Source organism: Syzygium oleosum, unplaced genomic scaffold, assembly GCF_021117445.2.
Source record: "Syzygium oleosum isolate NSW1041296 unplaced genomic scaffold, Sole_v2.1 Sole_v2.03, whole genome shotgun sequence".
Taxonomy (NCBI): domain Eukaryota; kingdom Viridiplantae; phylum Streptophyta; class Magnoliopsida; order Myrtales; family Myrtaceae; genus Syzygium; species Syzygium oleosum.
In genome coordinates, this window is record NW_026607487.1 from 6,965,981 (window position 1) to 6,979,777 (window position 13,797).

General features: G+C 43.2%; 2 protein-coding genes across 4 annotated transcripts; one reads left to right on the forward strand and one right to left on the reverse strand.

Annotated features, from left to right (window-relative positions):
* Positions 1-399: 399 nt before the first annotated feature.
* On the forward strand, positions 400-4,581 carry LOC115687449 (protein TRIGALACTOSYLDIACYLGLYCEROL 4, chloroplastic). Of its 2 annotated transcripts, XM_056309483.1 has the most exons (6): positions 400-1,001; positions 1,705-1,951; positions 2,161-2,524; positions 3,138-3,475; positions 4,189-4,331; positions 4,417-4,581. In XM_056309483.1, coding segments are annotated over exons 1-6 (1,377 nt in total). In that variant the 5' UTR covers positions 400-717; the 3' UTR covers positions 4,418-4,581. The 2 variants fall into 2 exon arrangements, with proteins under 2 accessions (XP_056165458.1, XP_030468890.1); XM_030613030.2 differs by having other exon boundaries at positions 4,189-4,581.
* A 423-nt stretch (positions 4,582-5,004) lies between these two features.
* Positions 5,005-8,852, reverse strand: LOC115687452 (uncharacterized). Of its 2 annotated transcripts, XM_030613032.2 has the most exons (6): positions 8,534-8,723; positions 8,323-8,389; positions 6,579-6,718; positions 6,131-6,493; positions 5,908-5,970; positions 5,005-5,699 (listed from the first exon to the last, which is right to left on the reverse strand). In XM_030613032.2, exons 1-6 carry the CDS (start codon positions 8,642-8,644, stop codon positions 5,463-5,465), a joined length of 981 nt encoding a protein of 326 aa, XP_030468892.1. In that variant the 5' UTR covers positions 8,645-8,723; the 3' UTR covers positions 5,005-5,462. The 2 variants fall into 2 exon arrangements, with proteins under 2 accessions (XP_030468892.1, XP_056165459.1); XM_056309484.1 differs by lacking the exon at positions 8,323-8,389 and having other exon boundaries at positions 8,534-8,852.
* Positions 8,853-13,797: the final 4,945 nt, after the last annotated feature.

Here is a 13,797-nt window from a genome sequence, read left to right on the forward strand (position 1 = left end):
GCGCCGGCGTCTAGTTCAAGGTAAGCCGGAGCGGATGTCGCGGGCATCCCGAAGCACTGGTCGGTTGCCTCTAGACCGTACAATCATATTTACCATACGTCACTGGTCGGTGGAGATTCGTGCCTCGTGTCACAACCGTGTTGTATCGAATTAGGTCCATCATAAGTATCGAGTGTGTTATCAGTCGTATTAGAACTTTGATATCTAAATAGGATGTTCTCATGTAAAAGATCGTACGAAATGATACTTCCACGCATTTTTTACATGGGCTCCAGCATAAAATTGTGTTTAGATGCGTATAAATAAATCTGAAGATTAGCCAAACGGGTTCGTTTTTGACAAAAAGATCATGTTAATCTGCACACGATACGTTTGGTGCTATTCACGTACTGTGCAGAGGGTGTCTGAAAAACTTTGCCAAAACCTTAATAACAAAGTTGCACTGTAAGAAACTTTGCTCTTCTTGTTCTTCTTGGGTTCGGTTTCAAGAATCCATTTACCGCAAACCAAATTCAAATGGCAGCGAGACGAGGAAGGAAGGACCAAGATGCCCCTTTTCCCTGTGAGAGTGTGAGTGCGCGTACGAGCGCTCCCCTCACCCACACTTCTTCCTCCTCGCCTTCTTCTTCTTCTTCTTCTTCTTCTTCTCCTTCACCAACCTCCTCAAGAGCCGGAAGAAGATAAGGATCCACACCCCCCCCCCCCCCCATCGCGGCGATGACGACGGCCGTGAAGAAGCTCCGGTGGGCCACGGACGGCGGCTTCTGGGACCTCGACGTCTCCACGCCCGCCACCCTCGACGGGCTGGCCCGACCCGTGCCCGGGAACCCGCTCCCCCTGGGCCTATCCAGGGGGACCCGGCTCTCCCGGCCCAAGCAGATCGACTTCATGCAGCGTTTCATGACCGCCCCCTTCATCCCCTCTTTCGCCGGCGACCCGGGTCGCGGCGGGTCCGGGCTCTCTCTCCAGAGGGTTCTCACCATTCCCTTTGGGGAGAACTGGTAATATTTTCTTTCTTTCTTGCTGATGATATGCGTCTTATCCTGTTTCAATTGGTAATGAAATGGAGCAAAGATTGTGGTCGTTTGTTGTCGCCTCGTTTTCCGTGGGCATATTTGGGTAGTGCTTGTGGTGAAAGTGAGCTTCTTTTCAGGAATTGCTACTGGGAATCCGTGGTTACTTTTGTAGCTTCATGTTTGATTGGATTATGTAGTGAGTTGAGCTGCATTTGTGATGGGATCATAGGTTCCATGATTCGAAGTTTTAACTAGTTTTTGCAAACGGATGTTAGTTTCCAAGTGGTTCTTTTTTTATGCCAGGTACCAATTTCAAGTAGTCCCTTTTTCTATGACAATTAGGTCCCTTTAGGTGATTAAATTTTGGGTCCTTCAAATATTCTGCTACACGCCTGAACCACGCATAAATCATTTCCTCCGTCCCCCTAACCTGATCCACTGATGTTTTGGATGCGATAGTAAGGATATGGTCATTTTAGGTTTTTCACAAATCAGAAGAGGAGAAAGATTCTAGCGTCCGAACAGGTCAATATGTAATCTAATTGCATGCCACCAATTTCATGTAATTTACTTGCAAGGTATCACCTGTGCTTCTTGTGTCAATCTTGATGGCGTCTTGTTGCTTGGTGATGATTTCGGCGGTCAGATGTTTGTGTTGACTGATGTTTCGGAACTTAAAGCTATGCAGGTTTGCTACTTTATTAGGTCAGTTCAATCTTCAGAAGTTTGTATCGTCTGTTAAAGAAAAGGGGCTATTGCAAGAGCAGGACTCCACTTGGTGGCGAGGCATTGGGAGGCATCTACGGGATAAATCTTTGTACGCGTTGAATTTTTGCTCAGAGATGCTGTTAACACCTGAAGATACACTGCTTGTTAGCTTAGAAGAGTATGGTGACGAGAGGACGCCTCGCAGGAAGGCAGTTTTTCATCACAAGGCAAGTTTAATGAGCAACTTAGTCATTTATTTAGAGATTTTAGTTGTCAAATAGAACTCTCTATTATAAATGGAAATTATATTTTCTTGACTTGTGAGTAGTAGATCATTTCATATTTTAAGGTTATGGGAAGTGCCAAAATTATTGTGGAATGCGTAATATACTTTAAATACAAGGCAATCTGAGGTGGTAGTACATTTTGTTTGCAGTTTCCACATCACAATTTGCTGGTAGAGGCATTCTCCCCAGGACTTTTTGTTAGTAAGGATGGTACTTACTGGGATGTCCCGCTTTCAATTGCTTGTGATCTCGCATCTATTGCTTCTGACTCTGGTTCCAGTTATCATCTATCGATGCACCATAACTCGGGCTCATTGAGGCACTGTGAAAATAATGAAATAATACCTACTCGCGAAGTACCTGCTACACTTCTTCCTGGAACGGCCCTTAAAGGTGCCTATTCTTTCAAGAAGAACATTGATTTATGGAGAAGTAAAGCCCCAAAGTTGAAGCTAGTGCAACCATATGATGTGTTCCTCTCAAATCCCCACGTTACTGCATCAGGAATTGTTGGTGAGATACTGTCTTTAGCCTGTTAAATCAGACTTATCTGATCATCTGTCCTTTCTTTATGTTCTGTCAGTTTGATCTTTCCCCTTTGCAAAAGAGGAGTGAGTGAGATTGATTACCTGCAATATCAAGTTGGTGTGGAGTGCACTTTTTTTCTTTAAAGAATTGTATGAATTAGTGATGTTTATGTTCTTCAGAAAAAAATGTTGGCATTTGCCATATTTTTCAAATCATTTGCAAGGTGACGTTGCACAAGCATTTTTCTTTGGGTCATTCGCAAGGTGACCCCTCCATAGTTTTTTTTTTACCCAACCGAAGTCCTTGTACTTCACATGCAGTTCAAAAACCATTTTCATCCAACTTCTGTCAGGCCTTGGGTCAGATATTTGTGGCATGTTAAGTTGAGGTAGTTCTGTTTATCTTACGTCCGTTCTCCATATTATTCATCCAATAAGGGCAAGTTATATGTGGAGTATAGTCATGCCATATGTTAGATTTGGGACCAAATTAGCGTTTTGGAGTTATATCTTCTATCTTTTTATGATCAGGTTATCTTCTTTGTTTGTTGATTGAAGTTGTATTCTATTTCTTAAGACTTGGTTTTGTATTCTAACAGGTGCTGCCGCGACAGCCTCCTTCGGGGATAATGCGGTAAAGTCACATGTAGCAGATATATCACAGAATAATACGGGAATCTGCTTTAATGCTCCTGCAATTAAATCCGCCCTCAGAGGCGATGTTTTTGCAGCTGTTGCATTTACTGCTCAGCTCGGCAACTTCCAGAGGCTTTTCTTAGATCTTACCCGTTTCCACGCCTGCCTAGACTTTCCTTCTGGTTCCAAGTTTCTAACTGGTGCTGTGCTTTTAGCTCAAGATCTTCTAAATTCTCAAAGGCCAAACCTAGAGACACTCCAGGCAATTTGTCCTAATGCAACCCTTTCTCTTCAGCAGCAGGTACATGCATTCCTTTTATGAACTATTTAGCCATTAGTATGCAAGATAGCTGAAATTGACCATGAAGATTTTTTTGTACTTCCAATACTTTTGTCATCTTCTTTCCCATACCTTTTTCTCGTCGTCTGTCATCTTCTGCTTGGGAAAACAGACACTTTGTGTTTGGACACTTTGTCAGCGGCGTAGAGGAGGGGCTTATTTTTACAAAATTCTTGACTTGTTCATTTAGTTAGGAGTGAATTTATTTTTAGATGTGCTGTGTGAAGTCTTAAATGTGTATTGAAGGGGGGCAAAAGTCTGTACAAGAGATAACTCCTCTTATATGAGAGTGAATACTTGGGCGGAGGGGTCCATTAGATCTAGTCCTGGTTCTGGATAAAAAAAAAGGTATTTAAATGTTCTTGGTCGCAATTAGTTCTTTCCAATGAGTTAGCTTAAGATAGTTCAAGGAAAATGTTTGGAGGAACCTTGGTATCACAATCTTGAAGTATACAACCTAAGCACAGTCTCGACCGCTTAATGAGAAAGCTGTCACCTATTACAACCACCCTTTGCAACTTTACATTGCTTTTGACACCTTCTATTTGTAAATGTTTGTGGGAAGTTTGTTATTACAATCCTGAAGAAATCAACTAATAACAATCTCGACCGTTTTTGAAACCACACTTAGTAACTTTATATTGTTTTTGACACCTTCTACTTGCTTTTCCTAGATTGGTGGACCTTTCAGTGTCAGAGTTGATTCGAGGGTCTCAGTTGACTTGAAGGACCGGGACCGACCTGTACGTGTTGATGATTCGGTGTTTGCCATTGAATACGCTCTACAGGTTCTTGGTTCTGCCAAGGCTGTTGCTTGGTACGCTCCGAAGCAACAGGAGTTCATGGTGGAACTTCGGTTTTTTGAGACCTAACTATAGTGATTGCTTTTCCTCTTGCATTAGATGGTTGTAGCACTTATGGGATAGCTCCTGTTTCATTCATGGTGATTTTCTGCAACATGAAATGAACATGATGATGCTGAGTCCAACCTAGAAGCATTTGCTCGGAGATATCCATTGTCAGCTCGAGGTTGATCTTATAGCTGAATATAAGAATGATTCATATCAGGCTCATGGCCAGGGGAAGAGAATGCCTCACAAGTGCCTCAATCTTGGTCAAAAGCTAATTTGCTCTTTCCTAATGTGAAAAAACGAATTTATTGTCAAACTTCAGAAACTGTAATTGCTTGAACTCTCGCTCCACCACCTTTTACCTTCTCTGTCAGGACTCGAAACAAGGGCTTTTGTGGAGGAAATGAGTGGCCTCACATTTGCAGATCGCCAACAACGCCTATTTATAACCACCGCCACGATACTGACGTCCCTGGCCACTTTCTTCACACCTGTGCAGAACCGATTTCAATCTTTGACAAAGTAGAAAATCCTAATATCATGTAATCACAGTCGAGTGGCAAGTCCAAGATAAATCTCAACGGATGCAATGAAGCCTATAGAAATTCCATATCTTGGTAAATGAAAAAAAGAACCACATTCCTCCTCCACCATGCACAATGATATTGATGAACTGAATATCTCTGTTCTGATACATAATAGGATGGCATTCTTGTACAGATACAATATCAAACTCTCTCTCTCTCCCTCTTTCTCTCAATTACATGAACAGAATTCTAGAATAAATCAGAAGTCATCGCTCGACATTGTTTGCTTTCAGAATCCCCAGTAGCAATGATTGAGGAACTTGAATGTGAAGCAAAGTTAATCCTAGCAAACGGTCACAACTTCGGAACTTGGCGGTCGGAATGATAACTGTCAAACCTGTACGTAATCAAGCATCCCCAAGGCCATATCCAAAGACCTACAGGAGATCATCTTTCAATCGTCAACATCTGGCATCAAACTGACAAGACCTCAAATTTTCATTTTGACGCACGAATCACCGTCTGCTTGTCACCGATTAAACCAGCAATCGAACAAAAAATCTGGCTCCTCTAGTAGCACGGAAGCTTGCACCTGCTCACGGTACGACTCCTTCCCAAACTCTTAGGAGGGCAACCTGATGGAAGCTGCATATGCTGTTCGATGTAGTTGACAGCTACAAGACAGAGCCCATGAGGTGGGGCAGACAACGAATATTTGGCTAACTCCTTCCGGTCCCGAGATGCTAAAATCATGGGAACGATACCAGGAGGTATTGCTTCCCTTCCAATTTGTATAAGCAGAGCGACCTTCACATGCAATCAATAATAAGGACTCAGAAATGCACATCCCAACCTCCATGAACAAAGCTAATTTTAGCTACTCTTTATTTGTATAAATTGCTGAACTTATGGTCATTGTCCTTCAATTCTATTGAACCGTTTCACAGATTCAGCTATATGGCGAATGTACTAGAACAAAATATTTAAATCTGGAATAGGGAGCACTTTCATTTACCATGTTTCGCACTTGTCTATACATAAATCCAGTACCTTCAACCTCTATCTGTAAAAGAGCTCCCTAACAAAATATTCACAGATTAATAACTATCCTGAAAAATGAAAAGGTAAAAGAAATGATAACGGGGCACAAAACTGCTGTAAAGAGATACAAATGCTTTCTCGGATAATTGATACCCAACCGGCTCAGCAGAAATCTAAATGAGATAACTATATATTACCTTTTCAATGACATCAAAACTGAATATATTTTTTACAGGATTTGGTGCTCGGTCATTGTGTGATGCATTTGCAAAAGCAGAAAAATCATGTCTTCCAATAAAATATTTAGCAGCTTCTTTCATCGCTTCTGGGTTTAGCCTGTAAGCACTGTGATAAGCATAATACCGCTGAAACGGGTCCATGACAGTATCATCGTATATTTTGTAGTGATAAATCTTGCTTCTCACGGAAAATCTGGCATGAAATTCAGGGACTGCAGGGCTAATCTCTCTTACACGGATATCAGATGGAAGAAGACCATTAAGAGCAGCATGGAGGGTATCCAAGCTGTCATAATTAAAAGGTGTAACAAAGTGTGCTACCTGAAAAATCAATTGCCAGAAAGTTTGTCCTTGAACTTTGATGGGTGGATCGTGTTTAAACTTCATTAACACAAGAATGCCTGACCTGACCCCAGGCATGAACTCCTGCATCTGTTCTGCCTGCACCAACCAGATGGAGATCCTCCCTTTCCACCTTTGTGATTTGAGTCAAAGCTTTTTCCATGATACATTGTATGGTGGGTGGAGATTGCTGATATTGCCAGCCTGATAGTAAAGTAACAGTACCATAAGTGAAAGAATCACCGAGGGAAAGATCAAGTTCACTCACTGATATAGTCAAGTAAGAATGCGTATAACTGACTAAAAGGTTCTCATGGGCTATCATGTTAGCCAAAATTACAGATCTCATTGTAAGGCTGTCCAATCCTACATTCAACTAGCCATGAAAAAGCCTAGTAGCTTCAGAATTATATGTTAGTTGGAATTGACAAGAATCAAGAGCAAGGTTATGGGATCTGGAAGGATTGAGCACGATCAAAATTGCTTGGCTTCAAATTAGGCTTTCTCAGTAACATTTGACTAAAGTTAGGCCCAATTTCTTATGAATCAACACCCTTACATGCTTGAGACCATTCTTAGGGCAACATTGACAGATTAGGGCATGTTAATCAAAATAACATATTCTCCTAGTGGCGACTGGTAAGATCATGAGAGGCTGACTGAGACTGCTGTAACAAGCAAAGACATAGGCTGTCAACGAATTGCCATCCCCTTTGTCTGCTCGACACAATCAGCAGCGTCGTCTTGCAGTGGTGCTTTCTCTTTCCAAACCTATTCACTAGCTTTTAAAAAATGACGACATATCTATGGTCTTTGGCATTTTTAAGCTTTGTTTTCCATTACCACAATTGCGAATTTGTTGTTTGCCATAGTTTTCTCAGAGTTATTGTCGTAGAATATTTATCAGGCTTTTAGATACTTTTTAAAGTTTCTCTCTTAAGTTGGAGAGACAGAATGCAAGAATTCAAATGTTGAGTTATCTCTTGAAGGAGATCTACTTAACGAGCTAAATAGCCATCTCAGAAAATGCTAAAATTTTACAGTTTATAGGTGTTAATATGCGGAGCTCGCACAGTCGCATGATTTCCTGCGTAAATTCTCGATTACCCCAAAAGGATACTACTTGGTGTAGAATTTAACAACATTGCGATGGATGCGTTCTAACATCAACATCTAAAAACATGAAACCAACTCCACACAGAAATATTCCCACACCAAGATTTTTTATCACCTAAAATAAAAGTATAACGGTGATTAACTGCTAAAGCATCGAAATGTAAAATATAGGTTGATGGCTCCTCCAATTTAATGAAAGAATATGGAAAAATTGTCAACAACGCTTTTAAAAGCTTAGGCTTCGCGGAAATGGAGAAATTAATAGCATCCTCATTTTAGTTCCTCAAAGCTTCCCACTTTTCCTGCCGATTCTGTTTCTTGAAAGTTTTCAATGAGCTCAACTGGGTGTGCTAGCACAAAATCGAATCTTCAGGATGGCGAAACTAGATATCTCAGCATAAAAGTGCCATAACTTTATTCCACGTGATTGCTTATACCCTCCAAACTACACCCGGAACAACATCGAAGGACAGCCAATTATACCCAGATTGTTCACTATGATCAAAGCAAGAAGAAAGCCAAAACCTTGTACAATTGCTCCAGTCGCACGGTCACACAAAATAAAAAAGTGCACGGGGAGCCAACAGCCAGTCAGCGAGAACAACACAGACACACGCCATAAGCAATATATATCGACACTAACTATCACTGAGACAAAACATCAAACACTTCGGAGGCAAGAAAATGGGGACCTGCGTAGCGGGTGCCGTCGTACGCTATCACCAGACGCCACTTGTGCCCCGCCACGCTCGGCTTCGCCTGGCAACCAAAAAACCACCCAAATATCACCTCCACATGCACATGCACATGCACATGCACATGCAGTACAATACTACACAACGCGCGCGCGCGCGCACGGGCACAGAGCTACAGAGAGAAAGAGAGAGCCAGAGGGGAGCAAACCATGTCGACGCTGTCGCTCGCGCTCGAAGAGGAGTTGCCGTTGAGGTGCAGAGGAGGAGGAGGAGGAGGAGGAGGAAGGCCCACTGCACGGCACATCCTCAAGCTCGACATTCACGACCCTCCCCACAACACCCCACGACACCGAAGGACGTATCCACGCCGGCGAGAGGCCAGGCTGATCTTTCGAGTTGAGAGATGGGCTTCGGAGTACCGCAGGTCCTCGCCGCCGTGTGGGCTCTCGACGTCGTCCTGATCCGTCATCCCCAACGACGCGAATCGACATGGAAAAAGCCCGGATCTTCACGGCCCGGTGGGCTCAGTTTCCCTCTCTCTCTCTCTTTCTGTGTCTCTCGTCCCCCGGCAATTTCTTTTTGGGATAAGTGCACTACAAGCGCGAAAACTTATCACGATAGTACAATCGAATCCTAAAATTTTTAGAAATTGCAATCAAGCCCTAAAACTCGTTATGAGAGTGCAATCGAGTGCTAAAACTTTCAAAAAGTGCAATCGAATGCTAAAACTTGTCACGAAAGTGCAATCAAGTTCCAAAACTTTCAAAAACATGATACATGTGACTACGTGAAACCACTAATGGAAAGCAACATGAGATTGGACTGACAGCCAAGCAGAAATTGTTCCGGCCCTCACGCTTCTTCTTGTCGCTCTAAAAATCAACGAATGACGCTGCGATCACCATAAAAAAATCTCAACCAGGCAGGACCCAACGTGTGAAAAAAGCTGTGGCTGGAACTAGAAGTTGAGGGAGTAGTGAAAACGAAGCAATCGATCTGGGCTACGATCAGGACCACACCACACCACCCATGTTTTCCCATGAACAAACGATGTCGATCGTCACTTACAAATCAGAAAAGGGAGAGGAAGACATAGCTCCAAAGGAGAAGGAAGCATGGTGGAACTTGCCTGCTTCTCATGATGAGGGCGATTTGTGAAAATGACTCGCTACCATGTGAATTTTGGTAGGGTTTCGACAAAAGATGGGGTCCCGCAACGGTAAGATGTGTTGCATATCGTGCCTCGAATGCCACATTTCCCCAAGTTTGAAATTGAAGGGCAATTTTCTATTCTTCGTTTTGTTTTACAAGTGAGTGATATGAGATTGATCGATGATGCCGAAAGAGTGTCCTTGGCATACTTGTTAGGTCTTATTAAATATATGATTCAAAACTTGTAAAATTTTCAATTGGAAGTGAGTAATTGTACCTTTATCGCTTCTCTCTCTCCCACACACTTGTGCGGGGAGAGAGAGAGAGAGAGAGAGAGAGATTACGGATGGAGGTGGTGGCAATGGGAGGCGTGGCGAGGAGGCGCAACGGAGCGCGGGAGGTGCAAACCGGCAAGGGAAAAGAAAGGGATTTTTCGAATTAGGATGCTAAGCGCGCAAATATTATTGTTTCACAAGTGTAAGAACATTTTTGGCAAAATGAGGCTGAATGGAGTGATGTGATTGAATCCAGATCCTATTAAGTGATTGTTCCCGTGGCACATACTTATATTAGGTAAACAAATGCCTAATTCGTCAAACCAATTAGGAAGCGACTCGCGAAAAGCAAAAGGCCGCGGACGAGGACTAGGGCATGAGAAGAGACTCAAAGTTGAGAGGAGTTAAACTCCCTTCATAGTCGCGTGAACCTAAGTAAACATGTGAAAATCGATAGACTTCATCGATAGTTGTTCGTAAGCTATCCTATCGCCACAACAGACGAATCCCTAACCCTAAACACGTCGAGCTCTTCATAGCCGGATCCGAAAGCCGCAGCATCACTAATCACTTCAAAAAAATAAGGGATATGACATAAACAGTCTCAGAACTTTGGCCCAATGTGCAATTTGGTCCCTAAACTTTTAATTTGTTTAATGTAGTCCCTGAACTTTAAGTTAATGTTCAATGTGGTCCCTGAACTTTTAATTTGTTCAATGTCATCCCTGAACTTTTGGTACATGTTCAATTTAGTCCCTGAACTATATGAAAATGTTCAATGTAGTCCCTGAACTTAAATTAATGGAAAGGACTGCATTGAACATTTTCATATAGTTCAGGGATTGAATTGAACATGTACTAAAAATTCACTGATCACTTCAAAAAAGAAAAGAGTCTAGTGACGGCCGGTTTGGTTCGTCGCCAACGGACCGACGGGAACAACGCGACACTTTTTCCTCGATACATGTCCCGAAACCACAAAACCTAATCTTTGCTGCCGACGAAAGAAATCGAGATGCGACCGATCTTCTTGATCGAGCAACTCGATCACCCCGAACACGACTCGATTTTTCTTCCAATTCGCTCAGCACGCATGCCAAGTTGCCAACCTACGTGGCGTGCGCGAGCGGACAGTAATTGACCTTGCTGCCTTCCCGTTCATTGCGAGAACGTGCGTGGGGTTTTGTCGTTTAGGGAGTTGCTTGGGGAGCAATAACGTAAAGCATTACGAAAGATACAAAAAAGGGTTTTGTCGTCCCCCGTCCCCCGACACGCAAGCTAAGGCTTCCGTTCCATATCATCCGGATGCGAATCGAAGCTTTCGATATTATTATAACTACACCATCCTCAGAAGTATTTCAATATTCATGGAAGTGCAAAAGAACGTGGACCCTCTCGTATCCACATGTTGGGTATGTTCTAGAAGGAGGTCATTGTCGTATGTTCGCTCTTTTATCCCGATTGAATCCCCGCCCCGTGGAATATTCGGTCGTTTGCCGCATGCGCTGCGTTCCAATCACTCGGATCCCGCCGGACGGGCGAGCTCGAGAGCTGGTCGCGCGGCTCTTTGGGAACCCTTTCTTGAGTTCTTGATTAATCCCGAACAGGGCCTCGGGTTCTTAATCGACCGACGACCTAAAATCAAGTCATGTTTTCGCGCTCGCTCCTTATTTAATCTATACGTCGATATAGCCAGCGTTCGTCGGAGTCCACGACATGCTTCGTTAATTTCAGGTGAGGGTTCGTCTAGCCTTTTGAAAGTTTGGTCAAAACACGAAATCAACTGCATCGGTCGCGTGCGAAATCGACCATGAAACGTGGGAGCAAAAGTCGTGCTCGGTCCGACGTCAACGAAGAGATTAACGGTGAATTGACCCGCACGTCTGGATACGACCTTTGACTGCTCATTACTTGAAATGGCTCGAATCAATTGTCATTGCTTGCACGTTTTAGTGAACAATCGTCGATCCCTTTTCCACATCGGTATGCTAATAATCGTAATTACGAAAGAGACAAGACAGAAACCCAAAGCTTTCGCAAAAGTCGCATAGGTTTTGCCGGGTGATTTGGAGAATTCGAATGCGAAGTGATGGATCTCTTGCGTCTTTGCATGGGATAGTCCCCTTGCGTGTTCTGAGGATTGGTGATTATAAGATGTTTGTTGACATTGAAAGCTTCGTTCCAAATATAGAGTTGTCATTGGAATTCCCAAGCAGCTACTCTTTCGTGTTTTGAAGTTGATATTTAGTGTTGTGATCTAGCATGCGTGATCGAACTGGTAGGTTTATACCGGTTTATCTCGCTATGAATGGGTCATCTGTCTTTCACAAGGTCGGGAGTTCGGTTTCCATTGTGACCGAACTTCCGGATAGTTTGAATGGCTTGTGATGCATTACATAATTACGACATGTCTCGAGTGGAGAGACTCTTTGGCTGTTTGCGAAATCTTGCAAGCACGGTCATCAGGCACACGGGACTACTAAGCCAATGGGGTTGAGCGACCCTCAACCAGTCGATAAGCATTGAACGGCCAATCATCACAGATTCGGACACCCTAACCCTGTTATTTGTGCTCATAGGCGATCAATTCGTGGTGGTTCGAGCCATATTCTCTTACCAGAGGTTTCCGCTAGTTCCATCCATTTCAAGCATCGACGATATCAATTTTACAACCTAGCAAATGGGTCTTCCCGGTCGATTTAGAAAGTACAAAAGGGCCATCTCGCGAAAATCAAGACTCGGAGAATCAATCGCCTTGCCACTAACCAAAAAACACACCGACACATTGAGGCACCTATTTTTCCTTTCCTCTTATCATCAAAATGGCCGGTACCATGCGGCGGTCCATGTCATCTAAAGTGTAAGATCAAACCTAAGGCTTGTGGCAAAGATTAACTAAGCACTTCCTTATGATTCACACTCTATTATTGTCTTTACATGGCGGGGGATTGCGGCTGTGGATGAAATTGACTGTGAGACTATTCTTCTTTTGACCCGCTATGGTGACGCACATGGAGCTCAATAATTGCATTCCACTATAACTATAATTTATTATATATTCCAAAGTCTTTATCCTGAGGCAGGCTGTATCTCTTCTGTTCATTTGAACTGTTAATAATAGTATTTTGATATCGCATTTATGCTAGAGTAAGAGCAGTTAGGTGAGTTTATCGACCCCACTTATCCTCTTAACATTTTCCATGTACTTCATTTTGGTGGAGGTATAAGGCATTTTTATTCGGAAATACAATAGTATCTATTAATAGGAAATTAAGATACACCCGGTTCTCGTACGTTCTTTTTTCTTAAAAGGGCGAGAAAGCCTTGTGAATAAATCTCGGGCTCATAAAATGTACCATCAACCTAGCTCAGACATGAGAGCTTTTGCACTCGGGTGGTAGGGTCAAACAAATGGCGTGTATCAATCCGCACTCACATCTTAGTTTATTCTTTTTGTTTGTGCATTCCCTTACGCATACCTATAAAATGCTTTTAAAGCTTCCAAGCTTCTCTAAAATCCCATACAAGTATCCATCCCTTTGCTCGTATCAGGCTTCATGACATTTTTAGAGCCGGATAGGCGGACATGCAATCAAACTGGCACCGTATGTCTTGCTTTTGGATAAACCAAAGCGTAACGCAACGATCACACGGGCGAACGCTCCCACGATTTCAATTATAATTATGTGTAATAGAACGGATATGCGGACAATCGGACATGCATAATGCCCCTGCCGCTACATGATCGTCGCATGGGCGACATCGAGGCACCGACCGCGACAAGTACGGCCCACACACGACCTGACTCAAGGCTAGAGCCAAGAGGCACGTCCCTTGTGGCCGTCTATTAGAGCCTGAGCGCCAATGGAAAGCAACGGGAGATTGGACTGACTGCTTTAGCAGGAATCGTTCTGGCCCTCACGCTTCTTCTAGCTTGTCGTTCTAAAAATCAACAGATGACACTGCAATCGCCATGAAAAAATCTCAACCAGGCAGGACCCAACACGTGAAAAAAAAGCTGTGGCTATAGAACTAGAAGACGAGA

Bases quoted from the DNA above. Each gene is read 5' to 3' on its own strand.
- LOC115687449 (XM_030613030.2), top strand. From the start codon at position 718: ATGACGACGGCCGTGAAGAAGCTCCGGTGGGCCACGGACGGCGGCTTC. The intron at 1,002-1,704 runs GTAATATTTTCT...AAAGCTATGCAG, and splicing joins ATTCCCTTTGGGGAGAACTG to GTTTGCTACTTTATTAGGTC. The intron at 1,952-2,160 runs GCAAGTTTAATG...TTTTGTTTGCAG, and splicing joins AGGCAGTTTTTCATCACAAG to TTTCCACATCACAATTTGCT.
- LOC115687452 (XM_056309484.1), bottom strand. From the start codon at position 8,816: ATGTCGATTCGCGTCGTTGGGGATGACGGATCAGGACGACGTCGAGAG. The intron at 6,719-8,533 runs GTTTGCTCCCCT...CTTTACTATCAG, and splicing joins CGAGCGACAGCGTCGACATG to GCTGGCAATATCAGCAATCT. The intron at 5,700-5,907 runs GTAAATGAAAGT...TTGCATGTGAAG, and splicing joins ATAGACAAGTGCGAAACATG to GTCGCTCTGCTTATACAAAT.